General features: G+C 41.0%; 1 protein-coding gene across 1 annotated transcript in view; it reads right to left on the bottom strand.

Annotated features, from left to right (window-relative positions):
• The window catches only part of DCAF5 (DDB1 and CUL4 associated factor 5), an 86166-nt gene continuing 61386 nt past the window's right edge, over positions 1-24780 (bottom strand). The window contains exons 2-4 of the mRNA XM_089671341.1: positions 9871-9977; positions 3269-3389; positions 1-1275 (exon numbers count right to left, since the gene is read on the bottom strand). Of these exons, the coding sequence (XP_089527467.1) occupies positions 170-1275; positions 3269-3389; positions 9871-9977 (1334 nt within the window). The 3' untranslated portion in view covers positions 1-169. The remainder of the gene's footprint in view (positions 1276-3268; positions 3390-9870; positions 9978-24780) is intronic.

Raw genomic sequence — 24780 nt, 5'->3', positions numbered from 1 at the left:
CATGTTTAATTTGAAGACTAGAGATATGTGCAGCAAAAATCAACACACATTAAATTTAGACTGACAGTATCAAATGAGTCATGATTACATTTTGGTTTTACATTTGCAATCACAATAAAGGCAAATTTAAAATAATAGTCTCATAGGTAGGGGTTTCTTTCTTACCGTCTTAAGGACATGGTGGGACATTGATGATGCGTTTGCATGGCTTTGAATAAATAACCACATCATCTGTCTGTATGTTATAAAATGTGCCTTGGAAGTTGGTTGTGCGTCTTTGGCCATTGTTATAGCTTCGGGACAGAGTACCTGTCATTGGCATTCTCAAATGTAAGTTTCTTCCCTGCAACACAACCTCACACTCATGATTTGGCTTCACAGTTATCTGCAGACTATACGAGTGTGTCCTAGATTGTATGTATGGAAATCCTTCTTGCCATTCAAAATTTGGCACATTAGAGTAGGTGATTGAATTTCCTGAGAATATAGGCATATTACCGGAGAAAGATGTGGTTACACCTCTATTAGTTGCACGTCCGATGTCCCAGTACTTAGTAATCTGTGTGCTTTCAGTCAGACTAACAGTTGTGGACAATGTACGGCAGCCTCTGTTCACCACCAGTTGAGAGGCTAAGTTAATATTATTATCCTCTTCATAGTATATCCTGTTAATATCGTATGACAAACTGGTTACTGTTTGTGAGTGGTAGTCTGGGTACAAGCGAAGGACCTCATATGTATCATAAAGGTATTCATACCCATTGTAAGGTACAGAAAGAACACCCCTAGATGGTATAACTTTACCTAACCCATATTCATTTTTCCCAACATAAATTTCTTGGCACCTCTGAACAGGATTAGAAGGGACTGCGCCTTGACTATGCCTTTGCCACTCTAAAATCTCAAAATTCTGGTCATTTACAAGAATTTTAAAGGTGGGTGTACGAAATTCTTGACCAGCATTAGAATAGTAACAATAAGAACCTTTGTTGGGGCTGTAGAACCCTGTAGCACAATTTGAGACAGAACAAATATAATCGGTGCGCCCTGCAAACTGATTGTATGTGGAAATTGCACCACTAGGAACAAAGCCAGTCCAGTCCATCCATTTAAGATTCTCATGGCCGTTAAATGGAGCCTGACGGACATTATACAAAGCTGGTTCCTCTTTCTCCTCCATCTCCGCTGCTTCCTTTTTAGCTTTTGGGGTTTTCGAAAGGTCTACATTGTGTTGCTCCTCAGCAGCAGGTGCACTGCCTTTGTCGTTTGGTAGAGCTGGAAATGTGGAAAAAGTGAAATTTAATTTAACTCTAATAATCTCATAAATAATTGCTGTTAAATTGATCAAGCAGCTGCTATTTTATCTGTTTGCTGCAAAGAAAACACACACACAAGGGGGGAGATTTACGAAAACTGGAGCACTCAGAATCTGGTGCGGCTGTGCATGGTAGCCAATCAGATTCTAACTTCAGCTTGTTCAATTAAAGGATAAGTTCACCTTTTTACAAAAATTATAAATGCACATTTCTTTGTAGGTAAAAAAAATGTGCAATTATTATTTTTTGTTTCTGGAGCCTCTGAAGCATTGCCCCAGTGAACAGTAGATCGCTGATGCCATGCAGGTCTCCTGCAGACCTGTCAGTATATCTGTTTGCCCATACGGGATGTACAGGCAAGCAGATATACTGACAGGAAGATTTTATGAACTACCACAGTGCTCCACAGCACTGTGGTAGTTCATTGAGAACTACAAGCTGACAGCTGCAAAGACTGTTGGTCTTGTGGTTAATTCATTCACAGAACACCGTGAATGAATGACACGACTGGGAGGACATGTTTTTTTTTTATAAATTGTGACAGCTAGCAGGGAGAAGATCCCCCGTTAACTGTCACAATGTGGAGCGGGGAGGAGCAGGAGGCGGTCAATTCATAACATGTTACATGTTACACCCTGAATATAGGTGTAACATGTAACATACTAGGAAAGATGAACTTATCCTTTAAGTTTTGCCCATAAAGCATGGAAGCTGATTGGTTTCTATGCAGAGCTACACCAGAGTTTGTACCCTGCAAATTTGTATTTAGTAAATAACCCCCAAGGTCTTTTCCTTCCAAAATTTTCCTGTGTCTTACGTTTACTATACACGTCTGTGCAATCTTTTCACAATTTACTTAGAGTTACCAAAACTATATAAAATGAAGACCTATTAATACAGGTTCATTCCATTTAGATCCAGACAAGTAGGCCCTTGCATTACATATGTGTTTTTGTTAGATCTAAAGCAGATTGTACAGGCAAAAAGGTTCCATAGGGAGTATTGGGGTACCTACCAAAAAAACTTTTGCCGTTAGTTCATGTAATGATTCCATATGACCCATTTTTGTTACTATAATTGATCAGTGGTATATGTTACAACAAGGACCAATATTGTGACCAGGGCCGTGGATAAGGGAGTACCACCAGTCCACCTGTACGGGGCCCAGAAAAGCAGGGGGGCCCAGGCAGCCAGCTGGGTGAATCAGTTGTGGGCAGGCAGAGTGATCTGCAGGGGGGGCGCAGTTACTGGAACCGATCCCCTGTACGGTTCCTTCTGCAGCAGCTGGAAGCTGACTTCTTCTCCTCTCCCTCATGCTGACTTTCAGCTGCTGCAAAGAGAGCTATACAGGGGATCAGTTCCAGTAATTGTCCCCCCCCCCCGCGCCGCACTCATCTCCCTCCCTGTGCACCATACATTCCCCCTGCTGTCCAGGTCCCCCTGTGTGCCCCCACCCCCACAATTCTGCTGGCTTCCCTCCTCTCTATGCCACTGGCAGCTGCAAGCACACCCCTCCATTCCTAAAAGAATACAATGAGTGATCGGTACCGATCATTCACTGTGTTTATTCATAACTGAACCATAGTAAACTTTTATTTATTTCGGGAGGGCATGTCAGGTTGGCTGTATGGGGCCCTGTGGTTTCCAACAGCAGCTCTGATTGTGGCCAATCTTCTTAAAATTGTGCCAGGGTAGGCCTTTTGTATGAGCATTTTGTACATGATGTCCAGTTGAATGATCAGATGTTCTTTCAGATATAAAGTTTGCTCAAATATGTTACATTTAAAACATATTGTACAGACACTGAATAAATGATCTAGTTTTTGACACCATTCTGATAAATATTATTAGCCTAAAGGTCATATGAATTCTCTTCTTTTTTGTCACCTGTTCTATGTTTCTTTTGTCTAGCCTCATGTGTACATCATGCAGAAAGATATTGCACTAGTTACCTGGTGTTTCCTTCTCGGATTTTTCAGCTGGCTTTTCATCATTTAGTGGAACAGCTAGCGAATCAGCAAATATTAGTGCCCAGTTGATGGTTATAAAGATACATAGCAAGTGTACCTTCATCTGTGGAAGGAAACCAACAAATATATAACAAATAAAAACAAGATTCTTCAGCATTTCTGCTATGCATTGCTATTTCTAAGTCTATCACCATTACCAGCAATAGTTTATCAAAAGGGGTTTCTGGACTGAATTAAACTTTGTTGGACAGTGGAGACTGACACTCCCAAAAGTCTTGGCTTGTCAACAGACTTCAAGGAAGACTTTGAAGAATGATCTGTTTTAGTCAGTGTCATTTTCACAACAGTGTCACTTTAAAAATCTATAATCTCTGAATATTAACTATCTCCTGGCTAGCCTTTAGTAAAAAAACGTCTGAGCAGGAGCTTTCTTAACTGGGGAGGGCATCATATGACATCCTCCTAGTTGCGTACCTTGCGTGCCCTAGCAGCCATTCTGCAGCTCACTCTGTCACCCGTTGTGTCCACTGAACCCAGCTGATGATATATCGTTTTACCAGACTGGTCCCGGTACCATGTGATCACTATGACCAGCCATATCGATCATATGACAGTTGTACACAATGAATGGCTTTCATTCATTGCCATTCATTGTGTACTATTGTGATTATCTCTTTGATTATTCACAGTGATCACATAATACAGACAGGGCCATTCACAGCACATCTGTATCATGTAATAGTTGTGGCCAATCACAGCTATCAAAACAGTACACAGTGGCAATGAATAGATACCATTCAGGAAAATGATTGCTTATAAATAGTGAACATAACTGTTATAAGCAATCATAGTGAAACAAAATCCTGATCACCTCTCCAGAGTAGTACAGTGTCACTATAGTAACACTGCACGGGTCACAGTATGTAAAATAAATTGTAAAAAAAGAAAAATTGAAACAATTGAATTGAAAAAAATGATTAGCATTATTTTTTTTACATACTGTCACCAGTCAGTATCCCTAATCACCACAACACCAGAAATATGATGACACTGTACTGTTCTAGTGACATTATGTGGAAAAAAAAAGTTTAAAAAAATTATTTAATTTCTTAATTTTCCTAAAAATTGTGACAAAAATGTACAACTTCAAACAACTCACCATGCCTCTTACTAAATACCTCAGACTGTCTACTTTTCAAAAAGGGGTCATTTAGGGGGTATTTGTACTGTCCTGGCATTTTAGGGCCTCAAGAAATGAGATAGGCAGTCAGTACATCATGAATGATTAATTTTTTAAATGTATATACCATAGTTTGTAGACACTAGAACTTTCACACAGATTCAATAATATACACTGTTTTGAGTTCTTTTTTATAACCAAAGAAATGTATCAGAACACATTATGGCCTAATTTTATTAAAGAAAGATTATTTATTTGCAACATTTTATAACAGACACGAGGAAACATATTTTTTCTTCAACATTTTTGGTATTTTTTCATTTATATACCAAAAAAATTAGAAACCCAGAGGTGATTAAATATCTCTATAAACTCTACCTGTCTCAAAAAGTTGAAAAGCATTTCATTTGGGTACAGTGTTGCATGACTGAGTAAATGGCATTCAAAGTGTGAGTGCTGAACGCTGAAAATTGGCTTGGGCAGGATAGGGGTGAAACTGGCAGGGGCGGACTGACCATTTGGAAACTCGGGCACTGCCCGAGGGCCCGGGGTCAGTAGGGGGCCCCATGAGATGCCCCTGGTACCTTTTTCATAGGTTTTTTTGAGTTTGGGCAAGGACACAGGGGCCCCATGATCCCCTATTGCCCGGGGGCCCCATGAGTTGTCAGTCCGACCCTGGGTGAAAGTGTCCGGTATTGAAGTGGTTAAACACAAATTAAATCTGATATGAACTAGAACTAACAGCCATCCAATCATATGTAGCAGAAGTTCTTTTTCTTTAGTTTCTTGCCACATGATCAGATGTTTAAAGTGAACATTTCACTCGTCTTCTTGGTTCAATAAATCATACTGAGGATTTAGTGAAGTTGAGGGCCTGCATTCAGATTTAGGGCTCTTGTACATGATACAGCATATGGACGTATGCAAAAAATAGAACACTTTCTATTGTTTTCCATATGCCTTTACGCTGTACTTATGTTTATGATAACACTGCTACATGTATGAGTGTAACTACACACAACTATTTATGCCAATGGAAGGCTGTATGGTGCATTTGACACCACACTTTATGCACAATATGCACATAAACGCATTCAGCATGTAACATCAGTGTAACATCTCCAGGCATAGAGCCCAAAAATCCTGTAGGTGATGCCCTTTGCTCTTTTACACGTACACTGCATCTGGCCTTCTTGGATGGAAGAAATATGCCAGCAGGTTTAGCCGCTTATTTGCAAGAGTTCCAAAAGAGCTGTCTTAAGGAAGCTTGAACGTCCTTGCAAGTGTTCATTATTATGCTCCTATTTCTAGTTCTCAAATTTTAAAAACACAAAAAATCCATCTGGTAATAAATAGATTGATTTATGTTTAAATTGGCTTTGATCAACTTTTTATCAATTCACTGCAAGGGAATGATCATCATGGATGATTTGCTGGATAATTGATCCATTCTTTGAGATGTGGTAAAGCAGTCCTTTGGACACCTTACCAGGGCACATCCTCTGTCCTGCAGATTGGCTCCCCATGAAAGCATTGAGTCTTTATACATGCTTGAAACACGTACGGCATTAGTGATTTTTTTATACTGCAAATATAAAGGTGACATTCTGTAACCATATTAAATCACAAGGCTATAGCTAGATTGGGATATGCCATTGGATTGTTATTCATAGCAGCAAGAAATAGGAATATAACTTCTACACCTACCCTTGTGGAGGTCTTGGGGAGTTTCTTGTAGCCACAAGTGTGTAAAATAAGGATGCCAGAACATAAATGTTGGCTACAGAGCTGATCAAAGCAACATTTTCCAACAAGCCCGTTCAAGAGCAGTCAGACCTTAGATCAACTACTCCCAAAAGGGAGAAGCCATAGATGAAACGAAATTTAGCTAGTCCCTGCTGAACCCAATGAATTTCAATCCATCTATGGCCAGCTTTAATCAAAAAGCTGACAGAAGTTGACCAACTTTTTATCACTTTACTGCAAGGGACTGATCATCATGGATGATTTGCTGGCTAATTGATCCATTCTTTGAGATGTGGTAAAGCAGTCCTTTGGACACCTTACCAGGGCACATCCTCTGTCGTACAGATTGGCTCCCCATGAAAGCATTAAGTCTTTATACATGCTTGAAACATGTACGGCTTTGGTGATTTTTTATACTGTGAAACCTATATGCCTGCAAATGTAAAGGTGACATTCTGTAACCATATTAAATCACAATACTATAGCTAGATTGGGATATGCTATTGGATGGTTATTCATAGCAGCAAAAAATAGGAATAGAACTTCTACACCTTCCCCAGTGGAGGTCTTGGGGGCTTTCTTGTAGCCACAAGTGTGTAACATAAGGATGCCACAACATAAAAGTTGGCTACAGAGCTAATCAAAGCAAAATGTCCCAACAAGCCCGTTCAAGATCAGTCAGTCCCAGGGGCGGACTGACCATTTGGAAACTCGGGCACTGCCCAAGGGGCCCGGGGTCAGTAGGGGGCCCCATGAGATGCCCCTGGTACCTTTTTCATAGGCTTTTTTGAGTTTGGGCAAGGACACAGGGGCCCCATGATCCTCTATTGCCCGGAGGCCCCATGAATTGTCAGTCCGCCCCTGGTCAGTCCTTAGATCAACTGCTCTCAAAAGGGAGCAGCCATAGATGGAATGAAATTTGGCTAGTCCCTGCTGAACCCAAGGAATTTCAATCCATCTATAGCCAGCTTTAATCAAAAACCTGACAGAAGTTCTAACGATGTCCCACTTACCTTCAAGGTTGTAGTTGGATGTATGTATTAATAATACAAAGGAAACATTAGAGTTGAATTAGATAAATGAAGTGAGCATAGTCTTACCTTATTCATTTTGGTAACTGAACATTCTACATTGTAAATCAACTTCATTAAATATAATCTTACCTTGCACGGTGAATGGTATAGATGTCAATGGCTCTAGAAAATTTTCTTTGTGTAAACCACCTAAAACTGGACTCCTTATATAATAAAAAGTGATAACGTTTTATTAGTGAGATATTGCTGATGCTTATAAAAATTATTTCCAGGAACATCCAGGAAGTTTATATCGTTCCAACATCCTTATCTCACTACAAATAAATTTTTATTGATATGCTATTCATTACGTATTTAGGTTTACTGACCAAAAATTAATGTTAGTGGTTTTATACTTACTATTATAAACTGTTGTGCAATATTAATTGATAAAATATTTCCTCCTCGGGAAATTTTCAGTCACATATTGACACATGATGACCTGTAGAACAAATATGAAAGTCATGTTTATTGTATTTATCCTGCATCCCCTCCTGCCCCCAACATCCCCCCCAGTGGTTTGGCGCTATGTTATATATACCTATAAGACTTTATGTGACAAAAGTGCAGCGTTTGGGAAAATACAACATATGCACCTGAGCTTCAGAAGTGATTGGCATTTATACATGTTCAGCCACATACAGTTGGTCATTTGTATTGACAGCTGTACCTGGAATCTGCGAGATTTGGAGTATGATGGTCCATGTAGGTCTTCAGGGTTCGGCTGCAAAGGTCTGGTTATAGACCCATGGGGCAACTCGGCGTGTTCACTAGAAAAGAGAAGAAAGAGGGAGGAGAGCCATAGTAAGTGATTCAGATATAGCTGTTATCTCAAAAATATTTAATAAAAGAATAAAAACAATAACATGACCTACATCTGCTGAGGATCCTGTAACCCTATCAGGTAGAAGCATGCAGGCTTCCGTAAACAGGTGGAGAATAAACAGTCTCCACCAGGGGTGGACTGACCATTTGGAAACTCGGGCACTGCCCGAGGGCCCGGGGTCAGTAGGGGGCCCCATGAGATGTCCCTGGTACCTTTTTCATAGGCTTTTTTTGAGTTTGGGCAAGGACACAGGGGCCCCATGATCCACTATTGCTCAGGGGCCCCATGAGTCGTCAGTCCGCCCCTGGTCTCCACATAGGATTATAAAGATCACTTAGGGGTGGTGTTGGCCCCAGAGGATTGGCAGATCATAACCTTGGCACTTTCTAAAAGCTCTAGGAATGTCACCAGCCTGAAGAATGCTTATAAAATTTATACCGATGGTATTACACGTCAGCTCATCAGCTGAATTATTTGAACATAGTGTCAGTCCCATGATGCTGGACGATGCGCAGCAATTTCAGTGCTCATATGTTGGTTCACAGGTTGAGGAAGGGAATGATATGAGCCTAGAGAGAGGGGGTGCCAGTGACGGGCAAGAAATTGGCCGTCATGTTCCCCCAGCCACAGCATACTACAAAGTTGGCTCCAGTGATGCGGAGGGAGGGGAAGATGAGGTCACTGACTGTACTTGGGTGCCTGAGCAGAGGAGGAAAATGAGGAATAGGCACAACTCCAACTAGGCAGGATGCCCTCCAGGGGCAGGTGTAAGGGCAGCCACCCTATTGTATCACCCAACAGCTCCACAGGTGCAGGGCACTGCTGACTCCCCGCTGACTTCCAAAATTTAATTGGTGTGGGCTTTTTTCAACACATGTGAAGTATACCACAGTGCTGCTGTTTGCAGTCTCTGTCTGAAGCGGATCAAGTATGGCCAAAACACCAGCCGCTTGGGCACCACATGCTTGCCAAGACATATGACGACCTGCCATGCAGCCCGATGGCACCAGCACCTGAAAGACCCACATCATAAAAGAGTGCAGACTTCTCCTTGTTCCTCATCTGGGATCTCTACCCCTACTATACCTCAATTCTTCTCAACTGCCTCCACTGGGAGGGATGAGGGTAAAGCAATGGGTGCCACAGGTCCTTGCACCCAATCTTTTAGCAGTACACCTGTTGATTTCACCAGGCAAATTTCACTACCCGAGTATCTGAACCATAAAAATAAATACCCACCCATCCACATGCTCCACATGAATTTGTGGCATGTGTTGTACCACAGTGGCAGGTTCCGAAAAAAACGTAAGGCAATGTTTTGGCCTCATTGGACAGGGCAGTCAGCAGCAAGATCCACATTACTGCTGACATGTGGTCCAGCAGGCATGGTCAGGGATATTACATTTCCTTCATGGTGCACTGGGTAACTCTACTGGCAGCTGGGAAGGATGCAGGACAGGGTTCAGTGCTGGAGCTTGGTCTGCCACTTGTGTCTATTGAATTTATGTTTATTTATTCATTTTTTCATATTTGATCATTTAAAACAATATTCATCAGAATAGATCTGTAGCACTTGGGATTTCGTAGCATCACAAACAGTTTGTGTATTGTTGGAGTGAGATTGTGCTATACCACTTTTTTTGGTTAATTTCTGAGATCGATTTTAAATTGTGAATATTGTCTGTAATAAAATGTTTGCTTATTTTTATTTGCATTATGTATTTTTTACTCCCAACGGCATATACAAAATCCCACTTACATATTTCCTTAGGTGGACATCTTGGTGGACAAAAATGCTGTGTGTTGTCAGCCCACAATAGGAAGTTAAGATCTGAGTGCGTTTCTGGCAGATCAACGGGTATTTTTCTGCACAAACAGGGTCTTTAAAAAGATGAAATATGGGTAAATATGCATGTATAGCAGAGATAAACTGCATATGTACTGTATTTGACCAAATCTAAATATGCTATTGTATTGAAAAATTACGATTAAAAAAAAAAAAAAAAACTTGTTATCACACAGATTGAAATTTAGAACTCAGCATGTTGTAAATGTAAGATTTTCAGCCAAAAAAGATTTCTAATAAACTGTGGCTAATTGCTTTCAAAGTCCAGATACATAGTACAGACCGCTATTTTTCACGAGGCCAGTGCCAGGTAGATAACATGTAGATGGGTCTAGAGGGACTTATGTCCTTTTCAATCCGAATAATTATGTAACATGAAAAGCACAATGCCGTCTATAAATGTAAAGTATCAAACAGATGTACTGATATTTCAATAAAAAAATAAAATAACCCAGCAGTTACATGTTACTTTTTGCACCAAAGTAGCTGTGGTTTAGAAGAGTATAATAATGCAAACACACAAAGCTGGGATTTGAAAATTAACCAGTATTTAAAATATTGATAAACTGAATTATATGTAAAAGGCTTAGAATATTCATGAAATCAGAATACATACAGCTCTTTATTAAAACAATCTACTGAGCTAGCCAGAACGAGTTCTTGAGGGAGTCTATTCCATATTTTCACAGCTGCTGGAATAACAAATACAGTATACAGTTAACTCTAGTAATCTAAACTAATTATACAATTTCTTGATCTTTGCGAATAAAAATATAGCTAGTCCTGTTAGCTTAATAGATGTAGCTATTACTCCAGTTATATCAAGCTGTGGATGGAAAAATTCAACCTGTCGGATATCATTCTCTATATTAATAACAGCATTAATGCACATGTTCCTTTGCTTTCCATTTTTGGCACTGTGCTGAAAATCAGAGCCACTAGAGGGCGATCTGTTGACAGCCTAAACATTTGCTGCTGTTCAGGGGTTCTGGGCTTATGCAAAATGGCGGCCTCCAGCAAGAAGAAACAGGAGCAATGCAGGAGGCAATTTGCAGCACACACTAATTTTGGTAGCACATTTATTCATGTGGAATGTATGTTCCTTGCTAAAGAACTTTTAGCTAAGAACTATTTTTTATCACATTGTTATGGGTAAAGTTCTACTTTAAGACTGTTTGCTACCCTTTTAATGGAGATGACCTGCAAATACAGTGTGTGAGAGGAAGCCTTTAAAGTGGTTGTAAAGGCAGATGTATATTTACCTTCATGCATGCTATGCCTGGAGGTAAAAACCTTCTACATGCAGCTCCCCTTATGTTTACTTGAGCCTGATCTCGAACCAGCACTATGCGCATGAGCAGAGGCTCTCTCTGCTCCCTCCCTCCTCACTGGCTCAGACACAACTGCAGGAGATATTTGCTCGCTCTGCTGTCAATCACAGCCAGTGAGGAGGGAGCAGGGGGAAGGGCAAAGCCGCGCTCTGTGTGTCTCATTGACACACAGAGACAGCTCAGGAGTGAGCAAGCAAGTGTGCCATTATGGGAAGTGGCTTTCTAGGGTGGCACACCAAAAAGAGGAGGAGCCAGGAACGGTGGCGGGGGACCCGAGAAGAGGAGGATCAGGCTGCTCTGTGCAAAACCGTTATACAGCGCAGGTACTTATAGCATGTTTGTTATTTTAAAAAAAATCAAAAAGCAAGGTGCGCAATCACTTTATGCCATGTTTTGTATAAACCGCACCTTCATGTTGCTCATATGCTGTGTTATTTCCTGGTTATGCTTTTTTTATCGGTAAAGTTATATTTGCTTTCATCTTTGGGTTTGTATGTAGTTCCAGAGTCCAACGAGCAAAAGCAAAAAGAGTTTTACTGCCTTGTGTACCTGGTCATTACATAATTATCTTGTAAAATATTAATGTTCAGTTTGTTTCAGAAATATAAAAATGTGTCGAGTTCACCAACTGATAAAAACACAAATCAGGATCTAATATATGATGTTGCATTGCAAAACTGTTTGGATTTGCATATAATCACAGGAAAAAAAATTGCTTGCGCATCACAAGAACTTCCTTGTGGAAAATTGTATTTAGCACATGGCTATAAGCTGATAGAACGTCAAAGTTTTTGGCTCCATGCACATTAGCATTTTCTATAAATTCAATAGCGTTTTTGTGCGTTTGTAGTAGCATTTTAGTATGCGTTTAGAAGAGTTTTGGAGTGTTAGCATTTTATTAGCGTTTTTACAGTAGATGAAGAAAAAAAGTCTTCAAAAAAAGTTGTTAGGAGCATTTTAATAGCATTTAGGAGTGTTTAGGAGCGTTTAGCGTTCAAAAAACTGGACAGGAAGTGAAAGGACATTTTTTAAGTGGCATACAAACGGCAAAAAAAGTTGCATGGGTGTTAAACTGTACTGCACTTTTGCAGTCAAAAAGAAACTCCCACTGTATGTTATATGTTCCAATTTACATTGCATACCTAATAAATAACAAAAATGTAAAAAAAATATATATATAGGAGAGATCCCCTCCTTTAGTTTGCCCCCTGCAACAAGGGGGCAAACTAAAGGAGAGGATCTCGCCTATGAGGAACAAATTGGACTTAGACCAGTTCACTTTAAAACCCAAGTATTCCCCAAACTGTTGAGTTAGGGAAAGAACATTCGGTGCAGTGGTCTGAGGGTCCAAGATATACAATACCATGTTGTCAGCATAAAGTGAAACCCGTTCTTCAAGAGTATCAATTGGAATTCCCCGAATCAGAGAGGAAGTCCAGAGGAGTTCCGCCAATGGTTATTTAGCGAGTGCAAGTAGCAGTGGTGAGAGTGGGCACCCCTGCCTCGTGCCCCAACATATTGGAGAGGATTCAGAGATTAGACCGTTAACCCTGATTAGAGCTCTTGGTTGGTTATACAAGATACATATATTTCTGTAGACCCAAGAATAGATAGGGCCATTCTATAGAGTCAAACGCCTTATGAGTATCAAGAGATATCAGTTCCCTACGGGAATCCATGGCAGTCGGCATCTGAAGATTTGTAAACAGTCTATGGAGATTAGTGTAAGTAGAGCAGCCAGAAATAAACCTGTTTGGTTGGACTTTACAAGAGAGGCTATAACAGTATTAAGCCAGGATTTTGGAGAGAATTTTGAGGTCTTTGTATTAATTAAAGATATCAGCCGATACGATTGACAAAGGTTCAAATGTTTATGAGGTTTAGGGATTAACACCATCAAAGCCTCATGCATTAGAGGGGGTAGAATTCCATCCTTCCTAATGGCTGTATAATGAGCAGTTAACTGAAGTATAAGATACTCCCTATAGGCCAAGTACCATTCAATAGGGAGGCCATCCATACCTGGAGTTTTATATTTAGCAAATAGGCCCAATGTTTTATCTAACTCTTCAGGGGTAACTGGACTATCTAAAGACAGCCTATCCTCCACAGAAAGAGTAGGAAGACATCCATTTTTATCACCTGAATCAAAGATATGTTGTGCTTGGTAAAGCAATTTCTTCTGGGTCCTATCAGGGCAGTATTATAAGCTCTCTGAGCCTCCTTTCATTGAAGTTAGGTATGAGATGAGGTATGGGCAACATATTGATTTTCCATGTCTGTTACTTTCTGGGATAGCTGCATCAGAGTGGATGCGTTGGCTTTCTTTAGTACCCCTACCCCAATCATAGAAGAGCCCCTCATGACAACCTTAAAAGCATCCCATTGGAGGCCCAAGGATGTTGTCAGATCAGCCTTCTGCCAATAATTGCTCATATCATCACGGCACTTGTAAAGGCCCATAAGGTCTGAGAGCCGAAATAGGACTCATCCTCCATGTGCGCAGCCCTAGAGTAACAGCCATCCAGAACTGAAGCTCCAATGGGGAATGATCCTAAATAGCTCTAGGTAGGTAATGGATTGGTATAACTTGTTGGAGGTAAGCAGTAGTAGTAAAAACCCTATCAAGTCTTGAAAGGGTTCCATAAGACTCAAAGTGACAAGAGTAACCTCTCTGATCAGGATGCATCCAGTGCCACACATCAACCCACCCATTACTGTCTGCCCAGTCCCGAAGGGCTGAGGAAGAGGTATGGGAACCCCGCAACCTATCCACAGAAGGGTTCTTAACAGCATTAAAGTCACCTGCTATAACAATAGTACCTTTTGTAACGAAGTATTTTAGAAGTACAGGCAGACAACCTTTGAGTATCAAAAGGAGGGGGGTAAATACACATTAACCAAAGTATAATGTATATCACAATGAAAAAGGATTAATATAATATTTAATATAATATAGCAGGCCTGAGGGTCAACAAATACCTCCTCAATCTGGACAGGTAGAGCTTTAGTGATCTAAATAGAAACTTCTCTGGAATAAGAGGAATAGGTAGCGTGAAAAGCATGGGAAATATACGGGTGTTTAATGGTCATCACTGTGGATCCTACTAAATGGGTCTCTTGTGAGAAAATTATCTGTGCTCCTGTTTTCTTTAAGTGGGTAGAAACCAGTGAGCGTTTGATTTTAGAGTTAAGACCCCTACATTCCATGACACCAATGTAAATTGCATGAGTTAGAGAAAGAGGGAATTATCAACAGACTGGGCCGGAGTATCATATCCCAAATTGCTAGCTGCAGTTGCGACCTCCAGAACCCACACTAATAGTAGAATGAGTAGGTGAAAGAAGTTAAATATACCGGGGATGCCAAAACTAAGAAACCCCGCCACCCCCTCCCGGTCCAAAAAAGAACAACATAGCAGGCTTTCTCCCCAAACATGAACAGCCTGTAGGGGGCGTGGCCCGAACAATCCCTGGGTAAGAACAGAGGGAAATCAAACTACAATACTCACAAAAGGTCAATATGTAAAAACTATAATCAAAAGCCATGTTAGACAGAGCACACAGACATGATGGCACATACGACTAGATATATTTGACATAGCAAGCCATCATTTATATGGACTCCAGCCATGAAAAGCAAAAGTTCAAGGGAGGCCATCCAACCACACAGAGGCATCCCCAGGGGAGGTAAAAAAATTGTGCTTTGCCACCATGAACTACACGTAATTTGGCCGGATAAAGCATATTATGGGCCAGATTCTAGTCACGCAGCCTCTTAACTGCGGTGTAAGCAGCCTGCTGTTTCTGCATGGCAGCAGAAAAATCTGGGAAAATGGAGATATTGTTCCTTCCCGTAGCAACAACAGTACGCGCTGCTCTCAGGATCTGTTCCTTATCCTTGAAATGCAGAAGTTTGATGAGGAGAGGTCATATTGGCACTCCAGAAGGCGGGGGGGGGGGGGGGTGCAGTGGTACACGATGGGCTTTTTCGATAGTAAAGAGTGCAGAAAAAGTGTCCGCAGGTAGGGCAGATTTGAGCCAAGTTTCCATAAAACATTCAGAATCCATGCCCTCCGACCTGTCAGGGAAGGCAATAAAGCGCAAATTGTTACAGCGTAGTCTTTCTTCAGGATTGTTCAACTTAGCAGAGTGATCCATGGCAGACTGTTGTAGGGAACGGACATCACCTTGCAAGGGGTCCACAGCATCTTCTGCATCGCTGATATGTTGTTCTGCTGTAGACAGCCGGCTTTTCATTTTTTGCATATCATGTTTGAGACAGGGTCACTTTCACTGAATAAATCTGGGTGGTAAGAATGTCTTGGCATGTATGGGTAGCCTCCAGAACATGTTTCAGTGATAATTCCTCCTCTGTTGGCTGTTGTGAGGGAGAGACAGGTGTCCCATCAGGAGAAACAACAGCCGCGCTGCATGTAAAAGAATGGCTTCCCCCTTCCTCCCCCCACTAAAGCCCCTGAATACCTAGGAGGATATTCAAACTTTTCTTCCGTGGATCGAGGGGGGGAGGTATCTGCTCCACAAAGTGGTCCCTGATGGTACTGGGAGGTTTGGCCTTCAAGGCTTTTTAGTTAGATCCCTCACCACCATCTTCTTGTGCTTCTCCTGCTGGGGGAGAGCACATGGAGCCACCGGTCCGCCGCCATCTTTGAAGAAGCCTGGGGAAGGCCGTGGGGAGTGATCCCCAGAGGGTTTGGAGGAGCTGTATCCAATTTTAACCATATCAGAGGTGGCAGCGGGGTGGCAGTAGTCAGGATTCCCTAGAACAGAGAGGTTAGCGGGCTTGCTGTGTCCTCAGGATCAGATAGAAAGTAGCAGTGCCACCGGAGCTCTTAAGCAGCGCTACTCACATCCCTGCAGCCTTTTTAGCCATTTCCTGACTGCCGTATAGCAGATATTCTATTACAGGGGTGCACAAAATCACATATATATACGTGATTTTGTATTTCCGGATAGGGGGAGCACTCGAGCTGCATGCACGCCCTACCCGTGCCGCGGCTGTCAATCACTTTTGTTTGCAAACATTTCTCCTCCCTGTCAGCTAGGGGCACACAGTGTAAATTATAACAAAAAATGGTGAAGCGCTATGCAAATGCAACAAATCAGTGTATATGCACACAAATATAGGTGAATAAATATACATTAATAAGCAATAATTAAAATGTGAGACTCCAATCTTTTAAATATTATAGAGTGACACGTGCCTAAAACAGCAACACACTGTGCAAAAACAAGTGCCTGGTCTGCCAATCAAAATATAAACACACCAGGTTAAATTAAATATATACCCAAAATAGATATATATACATAAATAATATTAACGTGAGACTCCAATCCTTGAAATAATACAAAGTGACCCGTGCTTAAAAACAGCAACACACTGTGTAAAAAATGCCTGCTCTGCTAAACAATATGTATACACACCAGGTAGAGTGAAATATATACTAAAAATTAGATATCCATTATTAATATATCAAGTAATAGGTGCAACAGCACAAATAGAAAATAAATAAATAAACGACAATTGAATAAAATCGTTCAGTGTAAACATCAATAGTGACCAGTCCAACAAAAAGTGCTTCAATCTTCAGTGTACACTATAAGTGCTCTCAGTGACACTCTTTGTGACTTATCCCACAGTGGCTAAAGTGCCTCCTCACCTCCTAACATCGACCCTTAAGGGCCACAACACCTTGGGTAATCCTCACATCAGAAGGCTTCCCACACTATGGCTCCACCAACTCCACTGACTCCAATCAGGCTCCGATTATAACTCAGCGCATCAAATATCCCTTTCACACAATAGGCTCAGGCATGCATGACAGGGGTAAAGAGAAAGACCTCCATAGTGTAATACCGCTTTATTAATGAAAAAACGCCAAATAAATGGACACTCACAGTAAAATCCTATTAGTACAGCAGTTTCCCATGTGCTATGGGTGTACTAGGGGACTCGGGTGTACCAAGATGGCGTCAAAAGCGGAATGCGTCACCGCTGAAACCGGAAGTGCGTCACCACACATGCTCTCTATGCGTTACACCACAATAGGACACGTGGCTTCCTCAGGATAAGTCACAAAGAGTGTCACTGAGAGCACTTTTTGTTGGACTGGTCACTATCGATGTTTACACTGAACGATTTTATTAAATTGTTGTTTTTGTTTTTTTTTCCCATTTGTGTTGTTGCACCTATCACTTGATATATTAATAATGGATATCTAATTTTTGGTATATATTTCATTACCTGGTGTGTATACTGTACATATTGTTTGGCAGAGAAGGCATTTTTTACACAGTATGTTGCTGTTTTTAAGCACGGGTCACTTTGTATTTCAAGCATTGGAGTCTCACGTTAATATTATTTATGTATATATATATATATCTATTTTGGGTATATATTTCATTTAACCTGGTGTGTTTATATTTTGATTGGCAGACCAGGCACTTGTTTTTGCACAGTGTGTTGCTGTTTTAAGCACGTGTCACTTTATATTATTTAAAAGATTGGAGTCTCACGTTTTAATTATTGCTTATTAATGTATATTTATTCACCTATATTTGTGTGTATATACACTGATTTGTTGCATTTGTATAGCGCTTCAGCATTTTTTGTTATAATTTACACATCCTGAGGTATAGGGAATAGGCGATAGCACCTGGCTATTTATTAGGTAATTTCATAGTTGAGCACAGGAGGATATTTCAATTTTAATTATCCAGAGCAGTGTGCTTACAGTGAAGCACCAACACACCGTCCCCTAGTAAAACACTCCCTTGCACACAGTTAACCCTTTGATTGCCCCTCATGTTAACCCCTTCCTGCCCAGTGCCAGTGCTTTCTTTTAGCACTGATCACTGTATTGGTGTCATTGGGGATGTCAGTGACACCAAGTCAGTTTCTCCCAGTGTCAGAATTTCCACTTCAGTTATGCAGTCCCGCTATAAGGTGCTGATCGCCGCCATTACTAGTAGAAAAAAAAAATTCCATTATCTATACCGCCATTTGTAAATGCTATAACTTTCACATAAACCAATTAATTTACATGTATTGGGATTCTTTTTTTAGCAAATTCAAGTCACAGAATACATTTTGGTCTAAATTTATGAAAAAATTAGATTTTTAAAAAAAAAATTTTACTGGTCATGTTCAATAGCAAAAAGTCAAAAATATTGGGTTTTTTTTTCTCGAAATTGTTGGATTTTTTTTATAGCGTAAAAAAATTAAATACCGCACAGGCGATCAAATACCACTGAAAGAAAGCTCAATTTGTGGGGAAAAAGGACGTAAATTTCATTTAGGTGCAGCGTTGCATGCCCGCGCAATTGTCAGTTAAAATAATGCAGAGCCGTAATGCAAAAAATGGCCTGGTCAGGAAGGGGGGTAAATTCTCAGGAGGGCAAGTGGTTTTCCCACTGTGCCTTTCGTATGGATGCTGGGGTGAGCGTCTGGATCCTTGGTTGAGTTACTGTTGGACATTGACATCAAGCATGCTTTGACCATCTATAATCTAATGGTCCACCATATCTAACTATTGCACTGGGTGGCGGATTTCTTTTGGTGGATCACAATATACAATATATGTGGTTGGTCACTTACACTTAAGGACTGGATCATTTTGGATATACTCAGTTGGACTGGGCAGCACAGTGGCTAAATGGTTAGCACTTCCACCTGGCAGTACTAGGGTCGTTGGTTTGAATCCCAACCATGGTACCACCTTCCTGGAGTTTGCATGTTCTCCCCATACTTGCACAGGTTCCACTGGGTACTTCGGCTTCCTCCCACACACCAAAGACATATTGGTAGGGTAATTGGATCCTGTTTAAATTGGCCCTAGTATATGCATATATGAATGAGAGTTAGGGACCTTAGATTGCACCCCTTGAGGGTTAGGGACTGATGAGAATATACAATATATATGTAAAGCGATGCATAAATTGACAGCGCTATATAAGTACCTGTAATACATAAATACACTTATTTATTTTTTATTTATATTATAACCTTAACTGGAATCACATGGTATAATGTCTGTGTATGTGTGAACACTTGTACACACATTGATAAGTGTTTGTTGTTTTTTTTATATTTATTCACAGTCATAATATTGAAGGGATGTAATATTTTAGCGCTGCTGTTTTCTGTTTGTCTTCTAACTAGTATCATAATTGCCCAACAACTGTTTATCTATAATAATATTTTTTGACCTAGCAGAGATTACTTATTTCACAATAAAGTAGGTATACCTGTCACGGATCGCAAGATTGCCGCCACCAACATTGCGACAATCTCACGATCGTGACGTCCAATATGTCACAATCGTGGCGTCAGACCCCAGACCTTCTCACCAAACTCGTGACCGAAGGACTGGCCGATCCAAACCGCGATGTGACGTGCGGAACAATACCACGCCCAGCCTCACCCTACACAAATATTTTCCAGCTAATGGTATAATCTATGTACCTGCGACCTGAGCGGCTGTTACTGGGTTAGGTTAATTACGCAATTAACCCCTTTTACACTGCCACCACCTCCTTTTTGTACAGAGAAAGAGGAAACTGGCGACATCAGTTATAATACTATAATAATTGAAATAATCATCTGTATAAAACGGTCCGCAGGCTGGTTATACAGAGGTTTAAACCAACAGTAGCATCTCTTCAAAAGGCAGGAATTCGTAAATTGCAATTAAGGGCTATAGAAACAGTTCAACACTTTCAGAAAGGAAGATTTATTGCTAAAAGGGTCAAACAGGTGCAATACAATACAAATATTTACAGAGAAGATGTAACTAAGATTTTATATATATATATATATATATATATATACATACATACATAGAAAACAGCACAGCACAGCAAAGAGATAACAGGGAGAAGTTAAGGGGTTAAGGTACTTGCCATTTAAGCCTTTGATGTAAGCAGATGCAAGTTTTTTAGAGCAGAATGGTGCTTTGATCTCCCGCTGTTACAATGGAAAAATGGGAGATGTCTTTAATTCCACTTACTTAGGCTGACAGCCTGTTTTAAAGTTTCCCGGCAGGGGGTGGTTCTGAAGTAACAAACCGATCCACTGTGCAGGGAGGGGTCGCCAGGCGGGACCCTAAACTGGAGCCAGTATCTTTTCGTAATTCATATTCTGTTCCATAATTTCCTATCTGCACAAGCTACAGTCCACCCGTGGGTATTTTATTATGCAGATAAGCCTGAGGATCATATAGATAAGAATTATAAAATTGTACGTTACATGGTGTACAAGTTCTATGTTTTGGCTCCCCTGATGGTCTGAGGTGGACGAGTGGCCCATCAAAATGTTTGTCTGCTCATTGGCCATCTGACGAGGTGCTCGGTTTTTATGTAGTCTTCCATATTCCAAGATATGAGACATAGGGGAAAAACTGATTTTACCAGAAGTTATCTGATCCTGTCACCTATGCTGAGCTAGGTTTTATGAGGTTACAATTCTTTCAATTCCTGGGAGAGCTGCCTTATCTCCTTACGAGGTGTGAAATTACACAAGTTCTTGGACAGAGAGACTCTGACTCTCTGGGAAAAGCTGCCTTTATCTTGGCTTAGGTGAGAAAGGCTACAACTGCCACAAACCGCTCGGCACTGAACTAGGGATGTCTTGGCCTGCCATTGACCCATAACCATTACACACACATCTGGCACTGTGCCTCTCAGGAAGGGGGGGGGGGGGGAAGGAGAAGGTTGAGGGAGAAATGGATACCCTTAGCAAGATGGAGTCTGAAACCAAAATGGTTGAACCGCGTCCATCTCGGATGCGCGCGTTTGCGACAATACCAAATTAGCAAATAAAGAAATACACTTTAAACCTTCTCTACTCTATTCAACAATGAAGAAAATCATTTTAGCTATACATGCACTTTAATTAAGCCACATGAAAAGAAGCTGATGCCTGGAATTTCCTTTCACTATAATTTTCAAAAGTCTATCATAAGATTTGGGTCTAAAACCAAACTATTTGTTTATCAGTAACACAATCAATTGGCCTTAAACCACCAAACCACAGTAAATATTTTATTTGCCACAATGTGCAAGTATGCATAAAAATGCTAGGAGACAGGGAGAAACATAAAGATGGGAAAAGATACATATACAGTCTCTTCTGTCGAAAAAAGTCAACATTTGGCCATAGAAAGTTTTGTTCCACTTGAAGTAGTCATTGTTAATATTTCAATATTATGGCAACAGGCCTGAAATTAAACATCAAATATATTATAACATGCTTGAAAGAACAAATAATATATGGTTCAATATGTAGATAAATGGCATGATATTTTCTATAATTTCACTCGCAATTAATGGGCATTAATCCATCAAGAGAAAAAAAATATTAATTGTAAAGTACAGTTAAACATAGATACTCAATCATTTGTATGCTGTATTATCTACTTCAATAAATAAGAAGGCATATTAGCATCTGTCCCATAGCACTGCTTTGAGATTTGTATTAAACAATAATTCCAGGTATTGGCATGTAATACATCATTACATTGGTCCAGCTTGGATGAATGCAACTATGTATATACCATAATTGATACCCCTGGAAGCTGGAAATCACTGTAGACAGACCGCTGCTTCTGTGATCTCCACTTGCTTCTGGATCCCAACCCAAGTGGCTGCCCTGCTGCATTTTGAATACTTTATGTTGCCTGCTTGGCACCAGCCCCATTCAACCACTGAATGAGATCTGTGCCCTCTCATCCCCTGTTCTCCATTGGAGAGGTGTTTGGACCAAAGGTGTAAGCAGGGCCAGGGAGGGGCACAGATTTGTGCTGGGAGGGGGGATTTCAGCAGTTGAATGGATTTGCACTGACAAGAGGGGGAATTTATGCTTAGGGGATAGGCATGCAGATTAGTGCTCAATTTTATTGGGGGGGGGGAGACACATACTGCTCATACACCTTGAGGGGGGGGAGGCGCAATTCGGCATGTTTGCCCTGGGCTCTAGATGACCTTGTCCCGGCACTGGGTGCAAGGGAATCCCTTTTGTCACTTTGGCCTCTAGGCAGGTACAGTATGTGATTCACTATATTGCCAAAAGTATTGGGACGCCTGCTTTACACACACATGAACTTTAATGGCATCCCAGTCTTAGTCCATAAGGTTCAATATTGAGTTGGCTGCCCTTTGCAGCTATAACAGCTTCAACTCTTCTGGGAAGGCTGTCCACAAGGTTTAGGAGGGTGTCTATGGAAATGTTTGACCATTCTTCCGGAAGTGCATTTGTGAGGTCCGGCACTGATGTCGGACGAGAAGGCCTGGCTCACAGTCTGCACGCTAATTCATTCCAAAGGCGTTCTATTGGTTTGAGGTCAGGAGTCTGGGGTGGAGGAACTTGACTGGCCTGCACAAACTCACTCATTCATGTCTTTATGGACCTTGCTTTGTGCACTGGTGTGCAGTCATGTTGGAACAGGAAGGGGCCATCCCCAAACTGTTCCCACAAAGTTGGGAGCATGAAAATGTCTTGGCATGCCGACACCTTAAGAGTTCCCTTCACTGGAACTAAGGGGCCAAGCCCAACCCCTGAAAAACAACCCCACGCCATAATCCCCCGTCCACCAAACGTTACACTTGGCACAATGCAGTCGAGCAAGTACCGTTCCCCTGGCAACCGCCAAACCCAGACACATCCATCGTATTGCCAGATAGAGAAGCAGGATATGGCACTCTAGAGAGCACGTCTCCACTGCTCTAGAATCCAGTGGCAGCGTGCTTTACACCACTGCATTGGTCGCTTTGCATTGCACTTGGTGATGTAGGGCTTGGATGCAGCTGCTCGGCCATGGAAACCCATTCCATGAAGCTCTCTATGCACTGTTGTTGTGCTAATCTGAAGGCCACACAAAGTTTGGAGGTCCTTAGCTATTGACTCTGCAGACAGTTGGCGACTTCTGTGTACTGTGCTCTTCAGTAAGCGCTGATCCCGCTCTGTCATTTTACATGGCCTACCACTTGGTGGCTGAGTTGCTGTTGTTCCCAGTTGCTTCCACTTTGTTATAATACCACTAACAGTTGACCGTGTAATATTTAGTAGCAAGGAAATTTCATGGATGGACCTATTGCAACCTATCACAGTACCATGCTTGAATTCACTGAGAGTGACCCATTCTTTCACAAATGTTTGCAGAAGCAGTCTGCATGCCTAGGTGCTTGATTTTATACACCCAGGGCCATGGAGGTGATTGGAACACCTGAATTTAGTGATTTGGAGGGGGATCCTAATATTTTCTGCAGTATAGTGTACCTTCCCTTACCTATGTAGTGGAAGCAATTTTTCTCAAAGATCACAAAAAAGGCGTTAAAGTTTGGTCTCTGTTAGTTTCTGACAGCTTCAAAACATCTGATGTGTGTTTACATTAGGGGACTGGCTGACTACCAAGATTCTGGCGTAATGGAAGAAATATTAAAGAAGCTGAAGCTGTTGGTGCCTCTGTTGTGAAAACAATGAATGTTCCCACAATTCCTACATCCACATAGATGAATGTGGATTTTTTCTGTGAGAAAAAGTTATTCCCAGGAATTTTATAAATTCTCTGACAGGAGAGATATACAACCTGTAACAGTGCTGTGATGTAAGTTGATATCATATTGTCCATGATTACTTACTGGACGAAACCTACTTCATGAAAAAGTTCTAAATTAATGTGCAATCCAGAAGGGAATCTGTTTTCCCTGTAAGAAAAAACAGAAACTGTAAGATTCCCTTTGAAAAAGTCGCAGTAGAGTGACGTAATGCATCAGTGCGTGATTAGAGGATGTCACCATGTAGAAGCGAAACTAAAAACAAGATATCATTTACATGTAACTGATGCTAATGCTATCCGTAACGGGGGCAACTTATTTTATTATTGCTGCTATTTTCATTATCCAAAAAAGACTTTTCAATTTCCCTCTCAGAATTAGTTTCACTTTGTTCCTGGGGCTGATTTCCTTAAGCTAGTCCCTGACAACTGCCATGCTCTTGTGAATGAAATGGTGTTTTTGGTTTGTGGTGCTCAGTTACAGTGTAGTTCCACCTTAAATTTTGTTAAACTTTTATCCCAAAAAGAAAAAAAATGTTGCTGCTTATAAAGCTGGAGATCAGCTTCAATTTGTTAGTCATGTCCACCTAAATCTGCAAGCCTAACACTCCCCCCCCCAGACTTACAGTGCTGCTTTACTACTTCTTGCAGGCACCCTAACACAGGAAGTATGTTACTGACATGATCACTGGTGAAGTATGGGAAAGAAAAATAAAAAACAAATAAAACTAATACAACCACTACATCTAATGATTGGTATGCTGCAATATTTTTGTATTGCAGTTTATCCCACTTTAAGTGCAATGATTGTAATGATTGTACGCAATAGGGACATGGAAGTTGTACGCAACAGCCATCTTGTTGAGGTCTCAGCCATTTTGCTTTCATGAGCAGTGACCTTCCTCCCCTCCCTTCTCTTG

The sequence above is a fragment of the Staurois parvus genome, unplaced genomic scaffold (assembly GCF_062004578.1).
Source record: "Staurois parvus isolate SC_StPar_1 unplaced genomic scaffold, SC_StPar_1.0 ptg000104l, whole genome shotgun sequence".
NCBI classification, from domain to species: Eukaryota; Metazoa; Chordata; class Amphibia; order Anura; family Ranidae; genus Staurois; species Staurois parvus.
This window is presented reverse-complemented; position numbering and strand designations above follow the sequence as displayed.